This window comes from Trichophyton verrucosum (assembly GCF_000151505.1).
Source record: "Trichophyton verrucosum HKI 0517 chromosome Unknown contig00048_1.f1.exp, whole genome shotgun sequence".
In the NCBI taxonomy this organism is placed as follows: domain Eukaryota; kingdom Fungi; phylum Ascomycota; class Eurotiomycetes; order Onygenales; family Arthrodermataceae; genus Trichophyton; species Trichophyton verrucosum.
Window position 1 is genome coordinate 1 of NW_003315603.1, and position 26,423 is coordinate 26,423.

The 26,423-nt window shown below is 48.7% G+C and overlaps 11 protein-coding genes across 11 annotated transcripts; 7 read left to right on the plus strand and 4 right to left on the minus strand.

Annotated features, from left to right (window-relative positions):
- Positions 1–58: 58 nt before the first annotated feature.
- Positions 59–1,541, plus strand: TRV_00592 (uncharacterized protein; the record flags this gene model as incomplete). The annotated part of the gene is made up of 2 exons (XM_003025180.1): positions 59–187; positions 258–1,541. Coding segments are annotated over 2 exons (1,413 nt in total), but the record flags the coding sequence as incomplete, so codon positions are not given.
- A 598-nt stretch (positions 1,542–2,139) lies between these two features.
- On the minus strand, positions 2,140–2,646 carry TRV_00593 (uncharacterized protein; the record flags this gene model as incomplete). The annotated part of the gene is made up of 1 exon (XM_003025181.1): positions 2,140–2,646. The coding sequence occupies one exon, from the start codon at positions 2,644–2,646 to the stop codon at positions 2,140–2,142; it is 507 nt and encodes a 168-aa protein (XP_003025227.1).
- A 1,741-nt stretch (positions 2,647–4,387) lies between these two features.
- On the plus strand, positions 4,388–5,511 carry TRV_00594 (uncharacterized protein; the record flags this gene model as incomplete). The annotated part of the gene is made up of 2 exons (XM_003025182.1): positions 4,388–5,206; positions 5,269–5,511. 2 exons carry the CDS (start codon positions 4,388–4,390, stop codon positions 5,509–5,511), a joined length of 1,062 nt encoding a protein of 353 aa, XP_003025228.1.
- A 2,430-nt stretch (positions 5,512–7,941) lies between these two features.
- On the plus strand, positions 7,942–9,620 carry TRV_00595 (tRNA splicing endonuclease subunit (Sen54), putative; the record flags this gene model as incomplete). The annotated part of the gene is made up of 4 exons (XM_003025183.1): positions 7,942–8,066; positions 8,132–8,733; positions 8,887–9,312; positions 9,466–9,620. The coding sequence occupies 4 exons, from the start codon at positions 7,942–7,944 to the stop codon at positions 9,618–9,620; spliced, it is 1,308 nt and encodes a 435-aa protein (XP_003025229.1).
- Positions 9,621–10,753: 1,133 nt separating this feature from the next.
- TRV_00596 (uncharacterized protein) lies at positions 10,754–13,027 on the minus strand (the record flags this gene model as incomplete). Its single annotated transcript, XM_003025184.1, has 1 exon — positions 10,754–13,027. One exon carries the CDS (start codon positions 13,025–13,027, stop codon positions 10,754–10,756), a length of 2,274 nt encoding a protein of 757 aa, XP_003025230.1.
- A 614-nt stretch (positions 13,028–13,641) lies between these two features.
- Positions 13,642–14,596, plus strand: TRV_00597 (3-oxoacyl-acyl carrier protein reductase; the record flags this gene model as incomplete). The annotated part of the gene is made up of 3 exons (XM_003025185.1): positions 13,642–13,893; positions 13,971–14,382; positions 14,439–14,596. 3 exons carry the CDS (start codon positions 13,642–13,644, stop codon positions 14,594–14,596), a joined length of 822 nt encoding a protein of 273 aa, XP_003025231.1.
- Positions 14,597–15,099: 503 nt separating this feature from the next.
- On the minus strand, positions 15,100–17,510 carry TRV_00598 (uncharacterized protein; the record flags this gene model as incomplete). The annotated part of the gene is made up of 9 exons (XM_003025186.1): positions 15,100–15,373; positions 15,426–15,766; positions 15,823–15,935; positions 15,991–16,166; positions 16,269–16,548; positions 16,612–16,673; positions 16,747–17,108; positions 17,190–17,360; positions 17,433–17,510. The coding sequence occupies 9 exons, from the start codon at positions 17,508–17,510 to the stop codon at positions 15,100–15,102; spliced, it is 1,857 nt and encodes a 618-aa protein (XP_003025232.1).
- Positions 17,511–18,691: 1,181 nt separating this feature from the next.
- Positions 18,692–20,038, plus strand: TRV_00599 (uncharacterized protein; the record flags this gene model as incomplete). Its single annotated transcript, XM_003025187.1, has 4 exons — positions 18,692–19,130; positions 19,202–19,356; positions 19,416–19,647; positions 19,707–20,038. 4 exons carry the CDS (start codon positions 18,692–18,694, stop codon positions 20,036–20,038), a joined length of 1,158 nt encoding a protein of 385 aa, XP_003025233.1.
- Positions 20,039–20,344: 306 nt separating this feature from the next.
- Positions 20,345–21,773, minus strand: TRV_00600 (uncharacterized protein; the record flags this gene model as incomplete). Its single annotated transcript, XM_003025188.1, has 2 exons — positions 20,345–21,509; positions 21,619–21,773. 2 exons carry the CDS (start codon positions 21,771–21,773, stop codon positions 20,345–20,347), a joined length of 1,320 nt encoding a protein of 439 aa, XP_003025234.1.
- Positions 21,774–23,042: 1,269 nt separating this feature from the next.
- TRV_00601 (uncharacterized protein) lies at positions 23,043–24,901 on the plus strand (the record flags this gene model as incomplete). The annotated part of the gene is made up of 4 exons (XM_003025189.1): positions 23,043–23,315; positions 23,382–24,178; positions 24,244–24,599; positions 24,705–24,901. The coding sequence occupies 4 exons, from the start codon at positions 23,043–23,045 to the stop codon at positions 24,899–24,901; spliced, it is 1,623 nt and encodes a 540-aa protein (XP_003025235.1).
- Positions 24,902–25,060: 159 nt separating this feature from the next.
- TRV_00602 (DNA polymerase delta subunit 4, putative) lies at positions 25,061–25,987 on the plus strand (the record flags this gene model as incomplete). Its single annotated transcript, XM_003025190.1, has 3 exons — positions 25,061–25,184; positions 25,205–25,633; positions 25,794–25,987. The coding sequence occupies 3 exons, from the start codon at positions 25,061–25,063 to the stop codon at positions 25,985–25,987; spliced, it is 747 nt and encodes a 248-aa protein (XP_003025236.1).
- Between the last annotated feature and the right edge of the window lie 436 nt (positions 25,988–26,423).

The window sequence follows — 26,423 nt, forward strand, 5'->3', positions numbered from 1 at the left end:
TCGCCAACCTGACTACTACGAGAACCAAACACACCAAAGCGACCCCTCCACGATAAAGGCAAAGATGGCCAGCCGGGATAACAACGCCGTGCCCCGCGCTGACGAAGAGACCATGAAGGTCGTCCAGAATGACGATGACCTGGGGCTTGTCGACGTAGAGAGCATGTGTATGAATTGCCATGACAATGTAAGCAGCCAGATCGTTGCCTATCTTCCGTGGGAAATTGTACTTCTAACCAGTGAAACCGCGTTTACAGGGCTCTACCAAATTCCTCCTGATCAAGATCCCCTTCTTCCGCGACGTCCTCCTTGAATCATTTGAATGTCCTCACTGCGGCTACAAGAATAATTCTATCAAAGCTGCCGGCGAGATCCAGGAGCATGGCACCAAGTACACTCTGGAGATCCATGACAAACGCGACTTTGACCGCCAGGTCGTCAAGGGTGATAGCTCGGTCTTTCGACTCGAAACACTTGGAATAGAAATGCCAACTGGTGAGGGGCAGCTTACCAATATCGAAGGTCTGCTCACCAAGATCCAGACCCAGCTCGAAAGCGAACAACCACTACGCAAAACTGCCGACCCGGCCACCTACCAGGCGCTCGATGAAATCCTCCAGAAGCTTGCTAAGATGATCAACGGCGAATCGTTCCCATTCACAGTGACCTTGGAAGACACCACTGGCAACTCTTGGATCGCTCCTGCGCCTTACGATGAGGGTACCAGATACAAGCGAAAGGAATTCCAGCGTACCAAGGAACAGAATGAGGCGCTCGGCATTGGCATCGGCGAAGAGGATCAGGCCGGTCAGAAGTCAGGGGACCCCAACGACCTTGACATTGTTGACGGAGATGTGTACTCTCTCCCCACCCACTGTCCTGGTTGCGCGAAAGCTTGTGTTGTCAACATGCAGAAGGTTAGCATCCCTTATTTCAAGGAAGTGTTCATATGGAGCACTGTCTGCGACCATTGTGGCTACCGCACAAGCGACGTCAAGACCGGAGGTGCCATTCCTGATAAGGGAAAGCGAATTAAGCTGAAAGTGGAGTCCATTGAAGACCTGTCTCGAGATATCCTCAAATCTGAGACTTGTGTCCTGAAGAGCGACGACCTTGGTCTCTCTGTCCAACCTGGCACACTTGGCGGCAGATTCACTACCGTCGAGGGTCTGCTTACCCAAATTCGTGACCAGCTGCACGAGCAGATCTTCGACTTTGGCGATGAAGACCTGGCTCCAGGTGATTCCATGCCTGTACCAGAGAAGGATCGATGGCAGCAATTCTTTGACAAGCTCGACGCCGCTATCAAAGGAGAGCAAAAATTTTCTATCACCCTCGAAGATCCCTGTGCAAACAGCTATGTTCAGAATCTTTTCGTACCAGAACCAGACCCACAACTGGAGGAGGAAGAATATACCCGCACCGAAGAAGAGGAAGAAGATCTCGGTCTTAAGGACATGAAGACTGAGGGGTATGAAGAAGAGCATAGACTCGCGCAAGAAGCGGAGAAGGCAGCAAAGGCAGCAGAGGAAGCAACTTAATTTCTTTCATCAAAAGTAGGCGCATACATCGGAGTGTTGTTTTATTTCTTAATCGGCTTTTTTTTTTATAACGAGACACGCGGCAAATGACGGGCAGCGCTTGATTTTCAGAGACCTACTTTTCATAGTATAGAATCGGGGGATCGAAAAGCTATCTTATTTTTTTTTTTCTCTGATGTTGGTCACTCTTCTTTGGCCAGCCTGGGCGGCTATTATTGTCCGTTTTACAGAAACTTGTTGAGGTCCCTGACTTCTGATAGTGGTCACTCTAGAGGTATAATGCAATCGACCAGTGCAGAAAATCTCATTTAAGTCAAATGAGCCCATGAAAACTCCTTAGTTAATCGGATATCAAATCTGCCGATAGGAGCCCTTGTCAGAAATAATTCTCCGTGTTAGTGTTTGAATGTACTGCCTTGGGTCGATGTCGTGGTCTCTGCAATTCCTCCACCTTTTGAAGATGCCGACGAATTGGCCCTTGGTGATGCTTTTTAACTAACCACCAGGATGGACTAGGTAGTATTTAATGAGAGCGCGCGAGAGGACAAAATTATCCTTGCGTACTTGTTTATTTGCATTGGATAATGTCCAAGTCCTATCAGCGAGCGAAGGGATTTGCATGGATAGTGACTCTATCAATACCGATCTTCTCCCATGCTTGGGTATTATCACTCTCAGACTTGTCCTTAATCGACTCCGGCTGCACAACTCTTCCTTTCTTATCTATCTTCACATGGGCCTTTTCAAGACGGGTAAGTGTATCGACCTGCTCGCCTTCTTCACCGGTCCTACCTGGATCTAGCACCTTACCAAAAACGGTGCTCTTCCCATCCAAGTGAGGGGCGGCCGCAAAGGTAATGAAGAATTGACTGCCATTTATATCTTGAGGCACTGCACCTCCGGCACCGCCTTGATTCTTAACCGGTTTCCCTGCCATGCTGAGTATCCCTCTTGCATTGTGGCGGAGGGTGGGGAGGTGAATCTCCTGCTCTAGTGGAGCTGGGTGGTATATAGAAGCTCCTCCCTTTGGAATGTCAAACGGTAGAGGAGACGACGAGGAGGCCTCGTTCGCTGCAGAGAGGGATATGTCGCCTCCTTGGATCATGAATGAGGGCATGAGACGGTGGAACGGGGTTTCATTGTACGCTCCGGAGGCGCAAAGAGCAAGAAAGTTCTAGGATAATCACTTAGTTAGCTTGAGATGATGTCCATAGGGGCGTAAAAGTTCCTTACCTCTGCGGTCTTTGGCACAGCTTCACAAAATATCTCGACCTTGAGGTCTCCATGGGTAGTGTGTAGCTATCAAGGAGAGTAACGGGTTCCTGGTCAGCGCTGCAAGAAACAAATTGGCACTGAACAGAGCACGGGGCATGCTCACCGTAACTGACATCCTCGCCAGCCCTCTTCTCTTCCCTCTATGCCTTCTTTCTCGTCTCGCTGCAGCGTCTTCGGCTTCCCACGACGTCTTTCAGCTGCAACTTTCAACCTGCCAAAAAAGAGCCGCATGGGCATCACGTGATATCACCAACTTGGAACCTAAAAACATCCCTCTGGAGACTGAAAGAAGAAAAGAAAAGAACGAAAAACAAACGAGATATCAAGGCCGAAGGGCAGCATACGAAGCGCGAAGAGGAGGTGAAGAAGACTCTACAGCACGGAGCGGCTCGAGAGAGGCGCTGGGCTGGTCGATACAACAAATCCGACCTCCCAAACACCGTAATACATGCCAGTCCTTATCACGAACTAACCAACTAGATCACCCAAATAACGAACCGCAGACGAGCGAGACGAACAGAATAACCCTCTTCATGACGAAACGGCACATCTCCTAGGAAAGCGAGGCTCAAGTGACGAGGCTGTCGAGTTTAAGCACCGCCATCGAAACCAGGAGTCGCCGTTGACCAGGCCCCTACCCTTGCCCTGGCTGTTCTCCCTCCGTCCGTCGACCTGCCTTATCGCAAGCCGGTGAACAAAAAATAGAAAGCAATAGAAAAAGTCAACACGAGCTGCAGGAGCCCATGCTGGGGAAACTGGGGTCGGTCGTCTCCCGGCGGTTAATGGTTATTTAGCTGACGAGCAACCCCCTAGGCTCGCAGAGCACATATCAAGTTTGTCGATATAGCAGGGAATAATATCAACACAACCCCCAAACGAGCCGCCATTAGTTTACTACGCTCGTACTGAAATCCACTATCAGTAGCTTCCTGCCTTCTTTTTCTTTTGCTTCGCCGCTAAGCGACCATCCGCCAGCATCTTTGCGCCAGCCTGGACCAGCAAAAAGCTCAAACTCCAAGGCCACACTTGCATTCGCGAACATTCCTCCGCCTCGATCTACCGTGACGCTAGATAACTAGCTGCCTAAGTCGTTAGTTAAACACCCTCAAGTTCCTCGTTGGTGCGGCGTTGATAAGGGACGGACACACGCAGGATATTACCGGGAACAAGCTCATGCATGAGACGCCCCAGGGCATCCTACCTGTGGCGAACAAAAGCGGGATACTAGAGGTCTCGACTTCCAACAACACTCCCCAATCGACCCATGGTGGACGGGGCGCGCAGTTTGGCACAAGATGGCCGCATTCGTGCGAGTGTCGGGGCCTCCCAATAGTAATTTCCTCGTCGGGTACCCTGGAATCTCAGCAACTCTGGTGAGTTTTTTACGTCCCTGAACCAGTTCCACGATTTCGATGCACACCTACATAGCTTTGACGCAATCTTATTTTTTTTGGCCTTGCAGGCCTGATTTGCTACGAGAAGGAATACTAACACAGCATGGATAGCCACGTATCGAAGGAAAGGTCGAAGTGCGACCCAGTGTCGGGGTCTCAGCCGCAGTCAATATCTCCATGGTCACAATATGCCTCCAGCGAAGGGAGACGATACATCCCGCGGCCGATTCAATGACGAAGAGACACTTGGCTGCCCCGCGAAAGGACGTGACGGACATCGTGGGCAAGGAGATGCTCCTCTTTCGATGCCCCATGGGGCGAGAGTACGAAGAAATAATAGCTATGGACCTCCCCTTTGTCCTTTTCATACCATTCGGTAGAGGCGGACAGGAAACCTCGAGACGGCTACCACCCGCGAGCTTGCAACTGGGCAGCCGAACTGCTGAGACATACTACGAATTAGTCGTGATGGTGCAACAGGGCCAGGCAGAGCAGAGAAAGTACTCCTTCCCTGTCCCTATGTCGAGATACGATACCTTATCCACGTTTGGCATGTACAATCGACCGGAAGCGGCAGAGCGTGTGTCAGATCATCTTATCACTCTCGGTATATCGTTACCTCGATGGTCATATGGGCCTTTCGATCCTGTCAGTGTATATGTGAAGCTGTCGCCCAACCCGGACTGGATGAGCAAGGTTCGCAAAGTGACAATACAGAAAATTACCCTTTCAATTGACGAGGAGATAGTCTACAACCACGAAGGCGACGAACCGGTCCGCAAGGGAAAAACACTCGCCAAGCGATCGGAGTCAGTCAATCTAAAGATGCCCGAAGCCGGATACCTCACCAACCTCGGCCTCGTTTTCCCTGCAAGAGACTTGCGCGATTCAGACGGCGTACTACCACGAGGGAAACCAGCATTCCCAAGTTACGCCGTCAGCGCATTTACAACCACCGCCTCTCTGTATAAAATAGAATATTATTTGACAGTCAAGGTACGTTACATAAATCCTATGCCTCTTCTCCATGGTAGCATATTTTGACATGAATCCTACAGGCCCATCTCACATCAGCGAAGGACATAGTCCTAAGACAACCCATTGTTGTCTGTCCTCTAGACCACGCTGGTTGCAAGGAGGAAATGGAGGCCATTGAGCAGGCTGCGCGCGAGGCGAGAAACATCAATCCCGACAACCCTATGCTTCCACTACCAACTATCGTCCGCGCCAGTGATCCCAACGCCCTCCGCTATCTCAACGTCGCAATCGTGGGAAATACCAAGAAACCTATAATAGAATAAATAAATCCCGTCCTCCCCTCTACCACCCTCGCCATGCCTGAGCGGTTCACGGCCCTCTCCCACCCCACGAATAACGATAACTATTAATGAATCATTATTTTGTCTCCTCAAAAAAAAAAAAAACCAGCTGGCGCTGGGGGACTGGTAAAATCGCATTATTGCATGGGATATAGGCGCCAGAATGGTCGGATAATTTCGCGGTTATCATTTCATACTAGGTATAGCTGCATACTTGCCGTTCGATTGGATCAGCGAGCTGCGTCGGTCATACCACAGGAAAAGCACATGAACAGATACAAATCGAAAAGCAAGGATATCTTCTAGCTGGAGTGTCATTTGGTACCATTTAACGATTTCGACATCTACAAATGCAGCTACCGAGGCCCTAACCCTACCGCGAACCTGAAATACTACACTCCCTCACATCTCTCACGGCATGGCACACCTGTATCTTGCTTTCATTCACTTACCGAACGGCCATGGTTTATCATATCCTAGCTACTTGGTTTAGCTTTGATTTGGGCCAAGCTTTCAACGGGATGAGTATTCCTGAGGTCCCAGTTCGGCTTCGCCATTATTACCATTTTCTAGGAAATATCTTATGGGAGCTGGTTACTTTCATCTGGAGTAAGTGACGAGGCTGCTCTGGTTTTTATTTTCATTCCAACATCTCCCGGGCTAGATATCTCTGGTACCTATATCATACTTCTGGAACAAAAATTTCCCTGGCGATGTATGGACTATCTACAAACGACTACCTAAAAATGGTACCTGCCCTTTGCATGGTTCTTGATGAGCTATGCTTTGCTCCACCTATGTCAAGTCATCCGGGTTCAATTCTACATAACATTCTCTAGCATCTTCAATGCATGCTGCCTTGGGCGCAATGCATATCCTCTGATCCTCCTCATTGACTCCAAGTATTTACTGACATATACTGCTGTTCTTCATTTTTTTCAGCCGTGGGTTTCCCTTTCTTCTTCTCTAATATTTATCTTCATTCTATCGAACGTATTGTAAGAGCTTCGTTTTTATCTCCCATCCCAGGTAGTGGTCAATAGATGAATGCAATGATATCACCAAGCCGAATCAATGTTGTCAGAAAAAAGTCCTGGCCATTTCCAAAATTCTGTCGCACAGGATCAGATTTTCAATTCTCTCTCTAATAGAAGGATGAGATTCTCGACATCCGAAGTGTGGTTCTTGCGTCCAGCCAACTTCTGCTTTTCCAGGTGTGCAATAGACGCCTTCAACATTTCCAGTACCGTCTGGTACTGTTTCGAACTGACACCGAACGTGTAGCGAGTGTTGGCCAGGTTCTTCGAAATCTATCATATCTCAATAGAGGGAACATTTAGCTTGATGTCTATCCATGACTGGGTGTTCTTGGGGGCGTCGTACCTGTTCCACCAGATTTTCGTTGACTGAACCTTCGTCTGTCGCGGCCATTTCTGGGTTTTGTTCAGAATTCCATAGAGCTAAAATGCATATAGTAATACCCTAAAAAAATCAAGGATATTCCTCCAGAGATCAATTATAGCTGAGCATAATTATATCTAAATGTAAATTAAAGGAAGATGGTGATATTCATAGAAACCCTGTTGCCCCGCGATGTTGAAAATTTAAGATTTACTTTTACTTCAATACTTCAGTAACTAACAATTTACCCCGTTCAATCTTAGCTAGCTCAAGCACCTTCGCCTGCATCCACAGATCGCAGACAGATGATGGCTAGGCTTGGTCTATCACCACCTAGTAGCTAGAGCCAAGCAGGTAGCACGCCGCTAGAGAAGATATCCATATATAAATTGTGCGGTCGTACGGACTACCCGACTAGCCTCGAGCAGTCATTCAAGGTCCCGTCATTCTTTTCAACTGCCTGCCAATTCTTTTGCGATGCGAGTTTTCCTTGCCCCTTTGTCTGCTCCTTGACCCGCTCCTTTAGAAACCGAGACGTTTGGGGTAGCATTCCGTTCATCGTCTCTCAGCGAAACAAGATAGGCATTATTTCAGTCTGAAGGAGGGCTCCCCACGCCTGACAGTGGTCAGTGGGCGACTCAAATTACACTTCAGATCACTCAGAAACTTGGAAGTCAAGACTCGACGGCAGTCGCTCTACATCGGAGCAGATTCGTGTATAGTAAACTAAGTCGGCATCCAACCTGACATGGTCGAGACGTTGATGCTGGCCTTGGCAGAGTTAACAGAACTTTTAGACGCGCGCGCTTCGACTCAGGCGCGAATTTAGCCGCTTCAGCCTCGGCTTAGTCAGATTAAAGCGGCACTGGGCGCTTGGAAAAAAAGAATAAGCTTTGATTTTGGCGTGAAAATCCCGTGCGGCTCTTGGGTAGTGAGCGAACTTTCAACATCCAGCGTAGTCATGAACGGGAACTGAGTTAGAAGAACAGCCACCGAAGAACCTTCAAGAAGATGGCAGACCTGGATGAAGAGGCCATTAACCAACCTCTCAGTTCATCGCATGATGCTTCTGCTAATATTGATCAGGATGTCTCCGACGAAACACAGGATTTCCGCTTCTTAAGCACCTTTGCTACGTAAATACAACCGCATGTATTCTTACATCAAGATCCAGGCCGCTGATTCTTTTATTCCCTTATAGACTGTCAGACCCCACACAACCTCAGACGCTTCCTCGGCGGGGAGACAAAGACTTTGAACCCAACCCAACCCTCCACCAAGCCAATGTCCTAACTTCCGCGCGCAATGCAATGCACAATGCTCTCTCTTACCCGCGTCTACATAACCCGAAAAGCCGAATAATAGGTGTCTACTATCCTGATGGCCTCCAGAGTGGCGCTTGTGTCTGTGTTCCCAATCCCAAAGGACAGCATTTTCGAACAATAGCCCAGGCCGATAGTTTGAATCGTATGTGGTTGCTGCCAGAAGAAGCGCTCTATTTGCTTGAGAGAGGCAGCCTGGACATTAGATGGCCGGCAGAGGAAACTTGGGAGAAAGGAATACCAGAGACTTCTTCGTTTGAGCTGGAGGGGACCGTTCCTATGAGTCTACAAGCTGCATATGCGTGTTTCCTTGGTCGTAGCGGTTTGACCATGGAAAGATTCTCGGTGTACTCGGGATTGAGACGAGGAGGTTATGTTGTCGTTCGAGCTGATACTTGGGATGAAGAAAATTGCCCTACAGATTTTCAGACACAAACAGAATCTAAGAAGCCAGTGCCAACACCTGCTCCTGGGGTTATGAGTATTTTTGCAGAACTGTTCAGGTCTATATTTTCCATGAGAACGAAAGGAAACACCGCCCATGGACCTGTCATAGGTCTAGGGATACATCGAAGCTATAGTTCGTTCCGTTAACAGATTCTGCCACCTGAACAAGCACTAACTTTTCTTTTAGATGATATTTACCGCTCTCTATCCATTATACCTGCATATGACCCTTCTCACCCTGACGATGAAATCAACAAAAATCCTCCGTCCTCTCCTTACAAAATAGCATTCTATGTTTATAAACCCTCTACGCCATATAAGAAATCTAACCCAGGCCCACCAGACTTTAGACTTGCTGTTGTCGATGCCCGGTCGAACCCCGTTATCCCCACGCTTGAGAATCTAAGCGCTCTTCTGGCTAGTACTCCACAAGACCCTCCTCGTGGCGAGAAGATGGATCGATTACTCTATATGCGTCTTCGACACGGGTATCGAAACGTGATATTAGCGGTGGTAGATCAGGGGGTCGTTAGTTATTTGCGTATCAGCGACGCTGGGTTTATGAAGGAGCCTTTATATTCGCAGAAAAGGAACCTTGGACCTGGAAATAAAGGTGGCCGGCGTCCCTCTAATAAAAAGCGATAGTGGAGGCCAAGGTTTGTCTATTTCTCGAATAGTGTAATAAGCTACGTTAAATGTATATGATACCCCTTTGATGCTCTGTATATTATAAGCCCATGAGATACGACCTTCATGAGATGTACAGGAGATTCTAACTTTTGTTCCCTTCCAGCCATCATCATTGATATAGATCCAAACCAAAGAGAGGAAATATATGACCAAACTGATCTCAAGGGGCGTTTAATATACCCATTCTTCTTAGACATTCCGTTGAACGATGTGGCAGACCACAGAATGTAATGCCGAATGGGTTTCAGTCTTCTGCAAGACAAGGAAGAAGTGAAATAAAAAAGGACCCAGAGCGCTAACACGCATTAAGTATTGAATCCCTATCAATATCATGCTATATCATGGGTTAGAATGATTGAATTCGAAAGATTCAGAGAATATAGCAAGAAAATAGGGTGGAATAACTGACTATCCAGGTAATCTGCAGCCATAAGCAATTCTAGGCAGAGTTCAGGGGGAATGTCCATGTCAGGGACATTTGTCTGTCCTTTATTTCGTTCATTGTAGAGAAGGTACTCGCAAACCTTTTCGAGTACCACGCCGCTAAAAACCAAAATTTGAATAGGTTAGGTATAATCTTCACTATGCATAGAGTCCTGGGTCCGATAGTTGGTATATGTTTGACCTACTTCAGTGTCTCAAGCACGCACCGCCCTGTGACTGCTTCTGAGAAGTTGCCTGAGATATGAAAAAGTCAGAATTAGGCCAGAGAACATGAATATCCCAGTAACATCGGAGGTATGGGTAAACTCTTATAGAGGGATATAATGGCGGCACTGACTTGAAGGGTCCAGCATTCTGCGAAGGGTGCCTGATACACAGGCAGCACTCCTCGGGATCACAAACTCGAACCCATCATTAGAAGCCAGAGTAACAAATTCAGCAGAAGATTCCTGGTTAGTAGTCATTTTCCTTAAGAGTTAAGCCGTGGTCCTTGGTTTAGTTAATGTTTATCAAGTACGAAAAGTCGCAGAAGCCTCCGCCTTAAACGCTAGGCTCCATCACGTGACACAGTCGAGTGGGGCTAACTCCTCGCTATAAAGCGACCAATGATAATTAAGGAACAAACTCTGAAGAGCAATAGCGGAAGACAGACATAAAACATTATATGGATCTTATAGGTAAGTAAGGTAAAAGAAGACACTATCTGGGTATAAATAAGTAACATGACAGGTAACTAGGGCTAAATCAGGAGTCTAAACATAATCTATCCCCTGCTACAAATACTAGGTAGAGCTTCGTCCTGCTGACCCCTGGTTAGTACCGAGTCGAGTCACTCTTTGGCTCGTATCTAGATGCTCCGGTGTCAATATATAGATGCATATGGATCCTTTTTACTATAGTAACTCCCGCCTGACGCGAAATCAGGGAGGCCCTACACGGGCATTTGGAGCCTTGTTTTCAAATACTGCGTCAATTCGTTGAAGCTCCTTGGTAAAGCAAGTATCCGCTAGCTTCCGTTTTTTGCTTCCTGAGTTCGCAGACACATCGGACAAAGCGTTCTGTATAACGGATCGCTCGAAATCAACGATCATTACGTGTTGCGAGGTAGGATTCCATAGAATATTTCGTGGCTCTGCATCGCCATGGAGGACGCCCTTTGAGTGAATGGACTGGAGGGCATTATGCACCATGGTTGAAACATCGGCGTCTTGGGGCACTACTCCTGTTTTAGAAATCGACTCTCCCGCCCAGCTCAAAAATAGCATGTGGGTATAGATCCCCTCATCGAAGTAGTAGGGAAACTTTGGCACCAGATCGACGATACCAAGGCAGACCGGAATACACTTTCCCTGCAGGCTTTTGAGCTTGTTGTAAATCTGCATTTCATGTTTAAGTTTATGTAAATTCCAGGATTCTACCCCTTTGGCGACCAAGGTGTGGCCGGACGATGAATGCCTCACTTTGAACAGGGCGCCACAGCTACCTACTTTATAGAGAGGACGGCAGTCTGCATCTGGGCCACGATCGGTAGCAAGTTGTGTACGGATAAGGGAACGAAAGTTTCCTGGTCTGATCTTGCCTTTATAGTTCTGGTGATCTCTATAGTTGGGGCACGAGGTATCAGGACGGCCACCATTCCTGAGTGCAAGAAGACATTGCTGAGTGCAATATGGGCGGGTCTTTATAGCTGGTATTGGGGCAAAGATGGGGAATTTACTCGCGTTGGTAGTTTCCTTTTGGTTGGGCGTTTCAGTTGATTTCCCGCTTGACTTAGACCGAAGCGCCGCTTTCTTTTTGGCTCGTGCGCGGCGGACAGTGGAGCTTAAGCGGGAAGAAGAGGCAGACGGAGATGGAGAGGGTGAGCTTGACGACCGGTCTCCATCTTCTGATGGCCGGCATCTTGACCGTAGCGACATCCTAAAGCGAGGAAGGTCGCGTGGTCGCCTACCACGGTACGGGGGTGAAATACGCTTTGGGCGAGAATCAGGAGGAGTCTGTTCTAGGATATCGGCATACTCCACGGGCCAAACATCAAGCCCATCAACGGCATCATGCCACTGCTGGGAAACTGGCGGAGATGAAAGTGCTTTGATTGTGAATGCAAGCACCTGGGCAACTGCCGTTGACTGGAGGTCCTTATCATCAGTTCCTTTAACATCTTGACTTGGCGTGCAAACTGAACATTGAACGGAGGATGGATCGTCAAGAATATAAACAAAAATGAATGCTTCACCGGTGCACACGTAGCCGTAGCGTACCCCCTTGAGTACCATGTACGAAAAGAGCTGAGTTATAACTGCAGCGACCAGCCTTTTGCAGTAGAATTCAGTGTCATCAGACTCCTTGTCGATGACATCCCGGGCGGGCTGGATCTCCTGGGTGAGACCGGTAGCTATCTCAGTTTGCATGAGTTTATGTGGTGCTTTGTACTCAATGGCGATTGCAGGCACATGCTCATCCCCCTCTTGTCGATAGATGCAGAATCTGTCTGCTTGTCCCCTTGTAATGGCATCTCGGGTCTGGCTGTTGCTACCCTGACTAGCAGCCGCTGGGGGTCCAGTTTCTGCTGCAGCTGCTTCGTCAATTAGCGTACCTCGGGCTTCCTCCCTCTGCAGGGGCTTCTTCTTTGTAGCCCCCAAATTCGTGTGGCTTTCGAAAGTGACAGAACCTCGCAGTCCGAGGGCTGCCTTGAGATCCTCATGTTCGGTGATGCGGTCGATTATGATACGAACATGATTCTCCACTGTTTCTCGTTCAAAGTACCGAAGGTCCATCTCCGAATTGATTGGGGAAATGAACTGGCGAACATATTCAAGCTGGTGTTCGGAAGGAAATAGCTTCTCCTCCAGGAATGACGGATGTTCATATAGTTTTTCCCACACTGCGGCCTGCTCTTCGGCAAAGGTATCCCATATCAACATCCGCGAAGGCACCCTTCGGTTGGCTGGCTTTGTCACTGGCCCTTTGGTTGTTTTGGTCGGGTCAGTGACGATGTTGATTGAAAGCAACAGCTCGTGACAGGACTGGAGGAAGACCGGTAGCGGTACAGGCTGTAACTGAGCTTCGGCCTCCAAACGGCGTTGCTGTTCCTCTTGGTGAAGCCTTTCTGCTTCTTCACGACGTCTTTGCTCTTCTTGTTGACGCCTTTCTGCCGCTTCGGCCCTAGCCAGCAGCTCCTGTATTTGTTTCTCCATTGTGTGAGTAGCTACACGCTCTTGAACACGCTCAAGGTGCTCTTTAGCTAGGCAGTTTTCACTAGGGAGCAGCGGAAGGTCGAAAGAACGGCCCTCCAGCAACCCGCCAGGCAGCAGCCTTGGCCAGTTTAACTGACTAGCCACCTATCTGGGGAGACAGGGCCATTTCCATTTCCTTCCAGTGACATGGTAGTTCGTTAACAACCTGGTTGCACGACATGGATCGTCTTGCGTTGCAGCGGTTAGACTCCAGGGGCAGGTTCCGGTTCCAATGAAGCCTGGGGAGCGGAGTTGGAGATGCCGAGGCTCCGATGCCCAGGCCACCTAGCTCTTTAACTACGTTGTTAGGTGTACAACATCCACTTGGGACTACAGTCACTATCAAGATACCAAGATACCAGGAGTTTCCACGTTAACAGTAGGAGTATAGTCGCTATAACTACCTAGTTACGAGATTGACGTTGGAGCATATGTTTTTTAATCGTGCCAGCTGTCTGGCGCTGCGACGGGCATACCCCTATTCAATCAGAGGAGCCCCCCGGAGCTGGACTGCTTGTTATTCTTATTCAACTGCATCGACACCCTCCCTGGGTCGTCTAAGGGGAGCAACATGCATGGTTACAGGGGGTTCATCTGGCATTGGCCTTGGAATAGCACGGCGTTTTCTCCTTGAGGGAGCAGAGAGAATCATTCTCGTTGGGCGAAATACACAGCGACTCAAAGATGCTGCGAGACAGTTAGTTCCTGAGACCTCATTAGACGAAGGTCCTGAGGCAGCTAAAATCCTCAATTCGGGCCGCTTCTCCCTGGTGACGGGCGACGTTGGCTGTCCAAAATTTTGGTGTGAAGACGTCAAGCGCCTTATGGTGTGCCCTCGTTTTTCCTAATAGCATTGGTTTGATGAATGACGTTCTAGATAGAGGATACTAATACATAGTCATAGGGCAAAGTTGACATTCTTGTCAATGCTGCTGGGGTCTCTCACTCGTCTCTTCTCCCCACTGCAAAGGACGAGCATATCACTCAGATACTGAATACCAACTTGCAAGGAACTATCTTTGCTTGCCGAAGCATGACCAGGCAGGCCCTTCGTCAACGGCGAGCACAGAAGCAGCAGTCCAATGATGAAGCAACGGCGTCATCATCATCCTACCCTGGGTCGAAATGTATCATCAACATATCGTCTTTGCATGCGTCTAGAGGAGGAGTAGGCGTGGCAGCATATGCCTCTACCAAGGCTGGGGTGATTGCTTTGACCAGGGCCATTGTCGCGGAGTCGAACTTGTCCTCTTCTGGGGCGAGTATCCGTGCAAACGTTATAGTCCCTGGGTACATTGACACAAGCATGCTCGATGGTAAGTTGGGCTTGTTCAGTTTCAGGTAATATACTGCCATACTAACGCTGGGATAGAACTAAGTGAAAAGTTCCGTAAGGAAATAGTGCAGTCCATTCCTCTTCGGCGATTAGGGATGGTTGAAGAGGTCGCCGATGCTGCCGTATTCGTAGCCACAAACCAATACGCTAATAACTGTGTGCTAAATATCGACGGAGGCCTGAGTGCTGCGTGAGTTTTTGATAGCAAGCATTGTTTGACATGTAACAGATAGAAATGATGTGCCGGGAGGCGTTGGGAGCGATTTGTGTGCCTCAACTTCTTCTTCTCCCGGCGAAAATATGTAGCATAATACAGGTACGAAAGCTAGGTTATAGACTTCCGAGTTCAAGAATCATAGAGCATAAAGCACATCACATGGTGGAACAAAGGGGAGGGAAGGAGGTGAATAGGAAAAATATCCCAGTGTAAATGCAAAGTCTGAAACCGTGGGATAGTTCTGAACATGTCCCAGCCGTAAGAAATCCGCCGTGTCTTAGTTGCGCCTATCCGGTTCCAAAATGTAGTCGCGACCCAATGCATGCGGCCGGCACGAAGGGGCAGACATCCAGTTAGGTGAAATATTTAGTAATGAAAGCAAAAAAATAAGACAAAAAAGAAAGAGGAACAAAACCGCCACCTAAATAAATTAGTGTTCCCTTCTCTAAATTTTGTTCTGGGTCCGGTCCAATCAATCCATTAATCAGCGTCTATAAGGATAGTGCCTGTGTCGTCCTCGACAATAATAGGGTTTGTTGGGGTGTTGTTGCAGTCTTCTGTCCCGTTAGCTATCTTCTTTGCAGGCTGACCTTCGACAACTTCAAGCCCTGCCTCGTCTGCAGTTCGCTTGAGTTTGCCGGATATTCCATTCTCCTGGGTGGTAACAGGAGGCTCCTGTTCCCCAGCGGGCTTCGGTTTCCGCGGGATGTCAGCGTCAGACGCCTCAAGAGAGATAGGAGATTTATCGTCAGTTCTGGTAGATGTTAGCTGCTGGTGCCACAGTGTGTTATTTTTGGTCTACTAACCGTTCGGAGACGAGTATTTCCAGGTTAACCCGGGGGTTTTCATCCTCTTCGTCCACAACGGTAATGAAGCTGTCCTTTTCAACGCCGAGTTCGCTTAGTTTCTTGGGCAGATTGTCTTCCAGGTCTGGATCATAGATGGTCCCTATTTGGTTGCTGACTGAAAATTCCTCGCCATAACCTAGCTCAAGCCGAAGAACTTTTTCCACCAGATCATTGAGGGTTGCACTCTCTGGATTAATGAAAATCTTTCTCTGAGCTACAGCACAGACAGCACAGTCGGGGTTTGGGGGCTTGAGGCTGTCAGTATTAATAGCTCGAGCACCAGATCGTTCAAGGAATACCTAGACCACCACGTTAGCAGAGATACACACGTAAATGAAAGCAACGGGGTGCGAACCATCTTTGCACTATCGTAATCATTCTTTAGAACTTTGAATGCCTGTAGAACACACAGCGCGGCTGTCATTGCATTGGTAGTTGCAATAGCAGGAATGATGTTGCCCGCCATTTCTAGAGTTGGTTAGTATTTAATGAAACTGAACATCAGGAGGGAGCTACAACATACGCTTGATGTCAAATTTGGATTTGGCTTCCAATCCAAAGATCGCAGCACGTAAGTTAGAACTCGAAGCCACAAAATCCAATGTGTCAACATCGTCCTTGTCAAATGATAGCATGATCTTGTCTCCATCCTGTGTTTCGGGCTGGCCATCCAAGAGCCGCTTTTTCAGCCTCACAATACTGCCTTTTTGGTTAACTTAAGTCTTTTAAACAAATAAACAAACAATAATAATAATAATAATAAAAGGTCAGGCAACACCTTAGGATGTAGCAATGACTGACCTGTCCTTGAAGACGACGAAATTCTGAGCTACGGTCCAGACTTTCTGATCATCCGAACAAATGCTTGCGTCGATTCCTTTAGATTCCTCTGATAGGGAGCTGTAGGAGAGCGGGTTTGGCTTTGGCCTTGACTTCCACATCTCTTCGACGGCTTGTAGACGGACAATGTCTTTGTGGAAGACCTTTTCGAACACTTTTTCAGTAAACTCATCTGAAGGCATGGAGTTCCGGATCTCCTTTAGAGCCTTCGCTTCCTGTCGTAGATTCTCGATTTCACCAGCTTATTGTTTTATCTCGTTAGTCGCAAGAAAATTCTTAGAAGACAGGGCTGGCGCTGGCGTACCGTTTTCAGCATCTTCTGTATGATCAAGCTCGACATCATCTTCGCTCGTTCCAAAAAGTTCGCTGTAGAAGCCAGAAAAATGTTAGTTGTCATATAGTTACAAGCGAGGAAGGGGAAATGGCTGGATAAACCCACGGGAATAGGTAACTCTTTGCCCAGACGATGCAATGGATGGGCTGACTGGGCGTGCTCCTTATGGTGCAGACGGGGAATGACTTGGGCACAGGTTTGTTCGTGCAGTCATAACATTCTGTCCGTCCCTTCTTGATGACCTGGACCTGACCATTGTAACCGGTGGTGCCGCTCTCTATCAGAGGAACATTTGCCGCTAGACACATCCGGTTGACATGTCTCCTCGCATCGAGGTTGTCTAGTGCGTTGAAGACGAGATCAAAGGATGCGAACCAGTCGACATTGAAGCGACTTTCCTTGATGTTGGCATGGTATGCTTCGATGGTCGACTGAGGCCTGAACTTCTGAGCGACTTCTTTTGCGACCTAAGTGATGTCAAGGAAAGAGTGCGAGGTTAGCCAAGCGAACCGAACATCCCTATCATATAGATGCATCGAGAGACGTACGAGGGCCTTGGGCTTCTTGATATGCTCGTGGCGGAAGAGAAACTGCCGATTCAAGTTTGAGAGGTCGATTGTATCCAGATCGATGATGTGGATGGTGCCGAAGCCAGAGAGGAGGAGGTTCTTGAGGAGCTCGCAGCCGATGCCTCCAGCGCCAACAAGCAGCACACGGCTCTGCCAGAAGCGACAAAAAACTTGTCAGTAAAACAAACGGTCAATGGCCACGTATAGACGAATATTCCATACCTCATGGACTTTTGGGACGAGCGAGCCGATGGACTGCTTGAGGAAACGATCGCGGCCATGCGCCGCGTGAGGTGACATGGCGCGCAGATGAGCCAGGATGACCACCAAGCTGGCCCAGCAGCAGACGCAGGTACAGACAGGTCAGGGCGCAGTAGTTGGAGCAAGGCAGAGCAGAGCAGAGGTAGATCAGTGTTCGTCTTCGTCGGCCTCCTCTTCGCTTGCGTCTCGTGGGCGCGCGATGGACGGGGTGGCGGGTGGTTAGTTAACCTAATCAGTTACGAGAGGGAGCGGACGAGAGAACTGCGAGAGAAAAGAGGTGGTGACCTCATCATCCCCAGGCGGAAAAGTGGATTTCCTGCAGCCCTTTTGACAGAAAAGACGTTGCCGAGAGAAAAGCGCAGAGAAAGCAACGAATAATGGGCAAAGCAAGGAACCACACTGTTTTGCTTCCTGTATCTTCCGTCTCTACTAATCTAGCCGCTCTTATGAAGCATGAAGTGTCGTCTGTCGTCTGCCTTCTGTCTTGAACATAACTAACCAGCAACTGCGCGATGGAGCATTGCACACTTGTATCTAGAAACTAGCCCCTAACCCCGCTACACGCTGTCGCTACGGAGTACACCCTCGCTGCTACTGCTACTGCCGCTGCTGCTGCTGCTAACTATCATCTGCTATCACTTGCTGGCTTGTTACTATCACTTTTACCACTGCTTTTTGCTGCTTTTTATGCTGCTTCGACGTGGAAACAAGGTTTGATTAGTAATATAAATGGTATTTAGTTTATGTCATGTCACGTGTAGAAATAGCTGCTAAACATGGTTAGCTCCTTGATTGGCCCAAATTACACCAATCATGGGACAGGAAATGTAAGCCTTGAACACGAGTACCATTCACATGACTTTAAAATTATGGTTTATGTAAGCATAAGTTCAACGGCGCAAGGAGAGCCCCCTTGTTTGACCGAGAAGAAATTATATATAAAAAGTTTTTTTTTTTTTTTTTGCTGCAGAAAAGAAAAAGGGAGTCCAGAAGGAAAAAGCAGTTTACAAAAGGAATCTCGGGTGGTTCTTCTTCTTCTTCTTCTTCTTTTCATTCGGAAGGATTCTTTTTTTTTTTTCCTTGATTTGCATAAATAACTATTTAATGTGTTGTTTCCTTTTTTTAATACCCTCCTTGCCTAGTTGATATACCAACCGATATTTCAACAGAGGCGTCCTCTTGGGACGCTTTGCATTCAATTCTTCTCTAGGCATCTAAATATGCATGCGGATGATGATTACGATGATGATGGGCCAGACCTGGAGCTGCTGGAACTGCTCCGGCAGTCCCTCGGCCTAGGGGGAGGCAACTCAAAAACACCACCGCCAGCAGAGACAAAGGTTCTCGAGGGCGCAAAGTTCATCTTTGATAACGCTATAGATGTCGCCCTTGACCCTAAGGGAACCAAGTCTGCTGCTAAAAATATTTGGAAGATGATGCAGGAAAAAGAATACTCGACTGAGTCATGGTCAGCCCATGACTTGCATCCAAAAGCTAAAGACGAGTCCACTGTCAACTTCATATTCACCATGGATCTTCTCAACTTCAGCTTCTGGTCTGAACTTGATGCGTCGAAGAGATTCGCGGTTGAGTATCGCGGTAGGAAATGGACTGGTTATTGGAGTCTGGTTGCTGCCTTGCAGAGGGCCCTTGATGAGGGTATATATTCATCTACCCCTACTTTGCTTGTCCTTTGACATTCCAAAAAGACACCGTGCTGAGACTTACAGAGATACCCATTACGAGCTCCGACTTTTGGCAAGATGAAAATGAGTGCACAGATGAAGTGCTGAGGCATGTTTTCCGGTCTGCCACTGACGAGGAGATTCCTCTCCTGGAGGAACGCATCGCCTGTCTACGAGAAGCAGGATCAGTTCTTTATGAGGTATACATAACTTCAATTATTATCTGTTATATCATTTCTATGCTAATCTGTTCCCATAGAAATATGAATGTAGTTTTGCCAACTGTATTGCAGAAGCCAATGGTTCAGCAGCAGCTTTGGTCAATCTCCTGGCTCAGAACTTCCCTTGTTTCAGAGACGAAGCCGAATTCTGCGGGAAGAAAGTCCGGTTCTATAAGCGGGCTCAGATCCTCGTTGCGGATTTATGGGCTTGCTTCCAAGGTCAGAGTTACGGAGAGTTTCATGATATAGACAAAATAACCATGTTTGCCGGTATGCTTCTCTAGTGCTCCCCCATATCTTGGTCTTGTAAACCGTCTAACGTTCATAAGATTATCGTATCCCTCAAATGCTCAATCAGCTCGGTTGTCTGCTTTTCTCTCCGCCGCTGGAGAGTGTTATTCGGCAGCACAAGCTCATACTTAGTGGCCATCAGCGGGAGGTCGAGCTTCGTGGTGCCAGCATCTGGGGTGTGGAACTAATAAGACGAGAAATACAAGAGCTTCAACAGCAGAGGAATGGCCATCATGAAGCTAATGGATCCAAACCCTTACATATCAACGCCATCTTGATTGACTTTTTCTTGTATGATATGGTCAAGGATATGGAGGCGGACGGGAAAGAGACTATGCCACATCATCGGACAAGAAGTATCTGGTACTAACCTTGTCCTCATACTTTTACTTCTTCACCTGACCACTATTATGTGCTCTCATAGATTTTTAACCAATTAGACCATGAAACATTTTAATGTCTTCCGATAAGCTTTCTTTCATTGTTGTGGTGGCACTTGATCAAAATAATTTTTCTCAAAAAGCCTGGGTATGGTGCTCCGTACTCCGAATATGCTAGAGGTAAACAATGTTGCAGGTTTCCCGGGTATGCCCAAAAAAAAGAATCGACAAAGAATATGGAAAAATAAACATATAAAGGACATGAAAAGGAAGAGAAGTGGAAGTAAGATCAGATCTCAACCTGAGATCTCGACCTGCTCTATCCACATCATGATGCGGTCCCTCCACGTTCCATACGAGTATCTCTTGTCCTCACTCAGCCAGTCAACCTGAGAATGCATCATTGTGCCTAGTCCAGGTAGCAGTGTGTCACCACAGTGATTCTGCTCTCCCGACGTCAAATATCTTCTTCCAGCATCCGCATTCCTGCTCTTCACCATCTTCCGCTTAGGGCTGAGTATCTCCTCATCGTCTTCTTCAAAATCGGAATCCTCGTCCAAACCTCTCTTTCTTCTCTTGTTTTTCTGATTATAGGCCTCGATCTCATCTGCAGTTGGTAAAGGAATGTTTTCAAACCACTCTTGGCCAATGGCCCAGCCCATCTCAAGCATGATCATAAGCCATGCATCGACTTCCATAGAGTATTGTTCACGGCCATTTACCAGCCGGGGGAGACCAACGCTGTCTAACGCCCGGCCTATCGTTTCTTCCATATCTGCCTCATCCACTTCTGTCATCGGTTTGTTCGGGTATTGTTGTACGTCTGCATCGTATACCATCCCAATCCGCCGGGTGTAGACAACGAAATAGATGGCAATGCTCAATGTTGTTACCCTCCCATTGGTCACCTCCAATGCTTTAGGATCATCCTGTTTTGTCCCGAGTGATAAGACGGGTGAGACGAGATCCTGCCATTTTTCTGTAAGTCGTCCCTCTGCAGCCGAAATAAACGATAGAACCGAGCAAAGGCCGGCGTATACATGTGGCGGCAGTGTAGAGGCAAATGTACTAGGCGATGGAATCTCCTTTGCTCGCCTGAGAGAAGGAAACGTCTTGCATATCGTCCTGATTTGCCCCATTGTCCACTGAGGTAGCTCCACAGCAGGCGAACTGCTCGTCACTAGCTTTGATGATACATTATTCCGGCCATTCCCCGTCCTTTTAACCTGTCTAGGGGATGAAATGGCTGATGATGTGGCTGTAGGGGTAGGCAAGGCCGGAGGAGCTGTAGCTTTGTTCTGTATTCTGGCTGATGCGCGTTTCTGCGCTTGGGGTTCAGCACCCTGGCGCTTGGAGCTGACCGACGAGTTTTGCAGGGACTGTTCGAGGTATGCGTAGAGCTTCTTGTACACTCTGGGAGGGCATGGTGGACGGCTGAGAGGGGATGGAAGTTTCAACGTCCTGGTTAATCTAGAATCCACCCGGAGTTAGTCTGCGTGTCAATGGGGGCATCCAAAGAAAGAAGCAAACAGCACACTACCTCTTGCAGGCGATTTCCGCACACGCATACGGCCTAGCAATTTCCATCTCCGGCTTGAGAGTCGCACCACAGCTCCGAGTCTGGGTAAGCAGGGAAGACGCAAGATTCAGCAGCTCACGAGGGAGATCCTCGGAGAGAGCGGGCAGAAGGCTGGCCAACGCCTGCTCGATAGGCCTGAGGCTCATGCTGGGCTGTGACTATCAATTAAAGTAAGTGGGCAGGATGTATCCGCAATACTGCTCCGGAGCACCAAGGAAGACGAGGAAGCAGGGTCACCAGAGAGCTACTCCGTACTGTCCATTATCAATTGCCCTTTCTTTGTCCAGCCCTCACTTTTCCACCCGCGGTGGTTGGTTTGTTTCTTCTTCTCTCTCGGCTTCTTCTATTCTCGCGCTTCAGCTTCCTTCCCAGCCACCAAAAAGACGCGATGGAGACGCGCCAGACGCGTTACTAGCGCGCGCCACTTTAATATCTGACTAAAAGCTGACTAATAGCGGAATTAAGGCCGAAGTTCGGGTGGATAAAGAAGGAGAAACGACTCATGATTGGCCAGTTACTAGTGACCCCGCGGAATGGTGGAGGATGGAGGGTTTTTTGGGGGAAACCACTGTATTTTGTACCTGTAACCCCAAAGGAGCCATGGAAGGAGCATCATAGCAAGACCAATATCATGGAAGATTGGAAGCAAAGATGGGCGAAGGAGAGCAAGTAGGTAGGCACTCTAGATGGTCAATTTGCGCTGTAAGTCTTATCAGGCGGGCTGAGGAGCTGGATCTTGTCTATAGAAGAGAATACACTCTACAGGCGAACCCAACCTATCGACCGAATAACATTTAAACATCTACCGACAACCTCGGGCGATTCTACTAAGATCGGGAGTGGCTGCGGACGCCGATGTAAAAGGTTAAGGTAGAATGCCAATAGGGTTAGGTCCTTTGACGTGGTCTCGGTTGTAATGCTAATTGAGGCTGATGGCATTTTCAATATATAAGACGACTGTTTCTTCAACCATATAAACACTTACCACAACACTTTGATACACATCTAGATCTTTGCTGTAAAACGACCGCTCTAGAAGCCATATAATTACTCGAAGGCGACCACGATCTATCCGCATCGCGGAAAGATTACCATGTCCACCGCCAGATAAGATATACTCTACCCTATGTGGGGGCGTTGCGGGGGATGATGGGCCAACCAACAGGGGAAAGATAGCTTCAGCACTAGGAGAGGCGTTGTCGACAGTTAGTTGACGGGATATACCCTCCAGTCAAGCAAGGCCGAGGCGGGATCGCCCTACTTCACCGGCTAAATGTTAGGAGGGGTTCCGGTTAGCCATGTCTTTGTTGATAGATAAATAGGAGACGAGTTCGCAGTGCAAAAGCCAGAGCGGCAGACTCGACGACACATCTAGCGTTAAGGTCAGATATTCATATTTCCACAAGTAAACGAAGATGGGACAGTGCTATAAGGAAATATCTGCGGCGGCGAGGAAGCGGAGAGATGATGCCCTTGCAGCGTTTTGGTCTATCCCCGATGTCAAGGAAGATGAGCTGCCGCAAGACTTGCGATCGTACCCTCAGACTTCAGGTCTTCTCACAGCCGAGGAGCTGGAGATTATCAATTCCGATGCCTCTGTGCTGTTAGAGAAGCTCAGGACAAGAAAGCTGTCTTCCGTCACGATAACCACAGCCTTTTGCAAGGCAACTGTCATTGCACAGAAGCTGGTATGTACAAGGACGTTTCTTCTGCTCGGGGACGAACAGGTTGTTGGCTGACGTGGGAGATTATAGACCAACTGTGTCACTGAAGTTCTGTTTGACGAGGGATTGAAGCGTGCAAAGGAGCTGGATGATCACCTCGAAAGGACAGGAAAGGTAGTCGGCCCTCTTCACGGGCTGCCAGTCTCGCTAAAGGACAACTTCATGACGGTCCCTCATCCGTCGTCTATTGGAATGGCGGCGTACACTATCGAGCCTACAGTAAAAGACTCCGTGATAGTGACAGGACTGCGGGACTTGGGCGCAGTCTTCTATGTCAAGACTAATGTGCCCACGGCGATGTTGATGGCAGAGACAGACAACAGAATCTGGGGAGAGACCAGAAACCCCGTCCACAAGGGCTTGAGCCCCGGTGGCTCATCAGGCGGAGAGGCAGCTCTCCTGGCCCTCAAGGCGGCGCCATTGGGGCTTGGAACAGATATCGGGGGTAGTATTCGCGTTCCAGGTGCGTTCTGTCATCTGTACGGATTGAAGCCTTCTTTTGGCCGGTTCTCAACCCTGGGAGGGCGAGCAGCCATACAGGGACAGGAGTTTATCCCGTCTGTGTGCGGCCCAATGGCAACCTCACTTGATACTGTCAAGCTGTTTTGCGAGACGATCTTGTCCGAGCAGGCCGGGCAGTGGAACGCCGATCCCAAGCTTCTCCCCATACCCTGGAGGAAGGATGTCATTCAGCCCAAGGGGCGTAAGCTGCGTATTGATATACTGGGTAACAATGACGGCGGTATGACTTGCTATCCGCCCATAGAGCGCGCCCTTAACATCGTGAGCAAGGCACTGAAAGAAGCGGGTCATGATGTCTTTGAATGGTAGGCCACTCCTCCGCTATTTCAAAACTGTATATATGGCACTGACGAATTGTTGCTTTCAAAAGGGCACCAACTGGCCACACTGAGGTTCTGCGTCTCGTCATGGAAGGGTTCAAGGTATTCGGGACATCCGCCATTCTCCCTCAGCTAGAGAAGCACGGCGAGCCTCTCTTCAAGTGTATGGAGAAGACCTTCTCAACACTCAAAGAAGACCAGCTAGACGCCGTCAAGCTGAGCGATATGATCATCGAACGCAACGGCTTGCAACGAGCGTATCTCGACAGGTGGATGGCTACCAAGACGGACACTGCCGGCCCCATGGACTGTATCATCGCCCCAGCCGCCGTTGCCCCCGCTGCTCGTCTGGGATACGGCGAGACGGTTCAGTACTTCGGCTTCACTGCCTTTGGTAACCTGCTAGGTATGTTTCTCTTTCGCCTGGTCTGTTTTCTGCTGGCCCCCTGCTGATAAGCTGTGTGACTGGTGGCAGACCTCCCATCGTGTACGTTCCCCGTCACCTACGCAGACAAGGCCGTCGACCTGAAGCGAGACGCGAGCTGGAATCCCTTGAACGAAGACGACAAGATCATGCAGTCCGAGTATGATCCTGAGTTCTATCACGGTGCGCCCGTCTCCCTGCAGCTCTATGGCAAGCGGCTCGAGGAGGAGAAAGTGGTCGAGATGGTGGAAGTCGTTGCGGATGTCCTCAAGTTCAAGCCGTAGTCCATCTTTGGTATCCAGATAGCAGCCCTTAAACCCTCAATAGACCTGTCTCTCACGTAGTTCTTTGATCCTGACCATCATCTTCCCCTACTGTTGGAGTGGAGGCTCGGCTCGTGTTGTGTTGGCTGGAGAAAAAGCCGCCGCCTCAGGGTGGTTGCCATGGACAACCAGCGTTTTTCTAACTACCAAGCCGATGAGCCTCCAGGCAGCCAGCGACGACAGACAGACAGACAGACAGACACCAACAACGGCAGCTTCTTATCAACAGCGAAACAACAAGAGTGTGATCTAGCTAATACTCAGCCCACTATCGCATCAAGATTCTCTTACTCACCGTCGACATGGCCCCCCGCCGAAAAGCCGCCGAGTCGCGCAAAAGCAACCAGGCAACCCTCCAGTTCGGCACGCAGTCGAAGATATCAAAGCCCTTCTCCAATGCCTCGATACCCGGCAAGGACTTGAAGCAGAAGTCTCCCTCGCCCAAGGAGATCTCCCTACCCACCCACAGCCTGCCAAAGAAGCAGGACGAGGAGCAACAACAGCTGCAAGAACCTACCGCCGAAGTCACGACCACTCCCGCGTCCACGACTTCAACAGCCGTCGTACACGAGCAGGCCAGAGCCGAGGCAGCGTTGCCAAAGTCGAAGGAAGATGAGCAGGCAGAGGCATTGACGCTGAAGCAGCTGCATGCGTACTGGCGGGCGGAGGAAAGAAAGCGAACTGCCTCGAGAGGTATGCTGAGTACTTCTGCGGGACTTTGGGGCATCAATCTGACATTTACGGGTTTACAGTGCATCAGGCAGATCTAAGTATCGAGGAGAGGATTCTACGTCACTTTGACCTGTGCAGTCAGTACGGCGTAAGTAAATTCATCGATATACTTCCCCGGCAGCAAACAAGCAGCAGAAACAAGCTGACCGAAATATCATCTGTCAGCCATGCATTGGAATTGCACGGATAAAACGCTGGAGACGAGCTCATGCTCTCGGCCTGAATCCGCCTATTGAAGTCCTTGCTGTCTTGCTAAAGGAAGAGACGCGGGAGAAAGCGAGCGAGAAGGCATACATAGACGAGTTGCTATCGTGATGTCCCGTTCCCTTGGGTATTCCTCCCGAGTACCTCGTTTTTTCTTCTCATGTTTAATTACGACGGCAGATGCTCTTTTATTACCGCGGCTGGTTGATTTCCTGTGTTATCTTTCTTTCCCTTAGCATCCTGCATGCTCTGGTCTGTTGGATCGACTGATGTTGACATTGCTTTTGACGCTTCTTGTCTTTTTTTTTTCGCTAGGGACCATAGGATGCTGCGTGTTTTCTGATATCTTTTCTTTTTGGACATCGGGTTGGTACTCGGGAATGCACAAGGTTGGAATTCATATTACTCTTCTCCCTAAATCTTTCTTTTGACCACCGAGAGCAGCGGACAAAACCCAATGATAGCGACGGTAATTGGTTGTCTGCAGTGGTCCTGAGCAATCGGTCGGGCAAGAGGGAGGAATGCCGACCAAATCTTCGAAATGCAC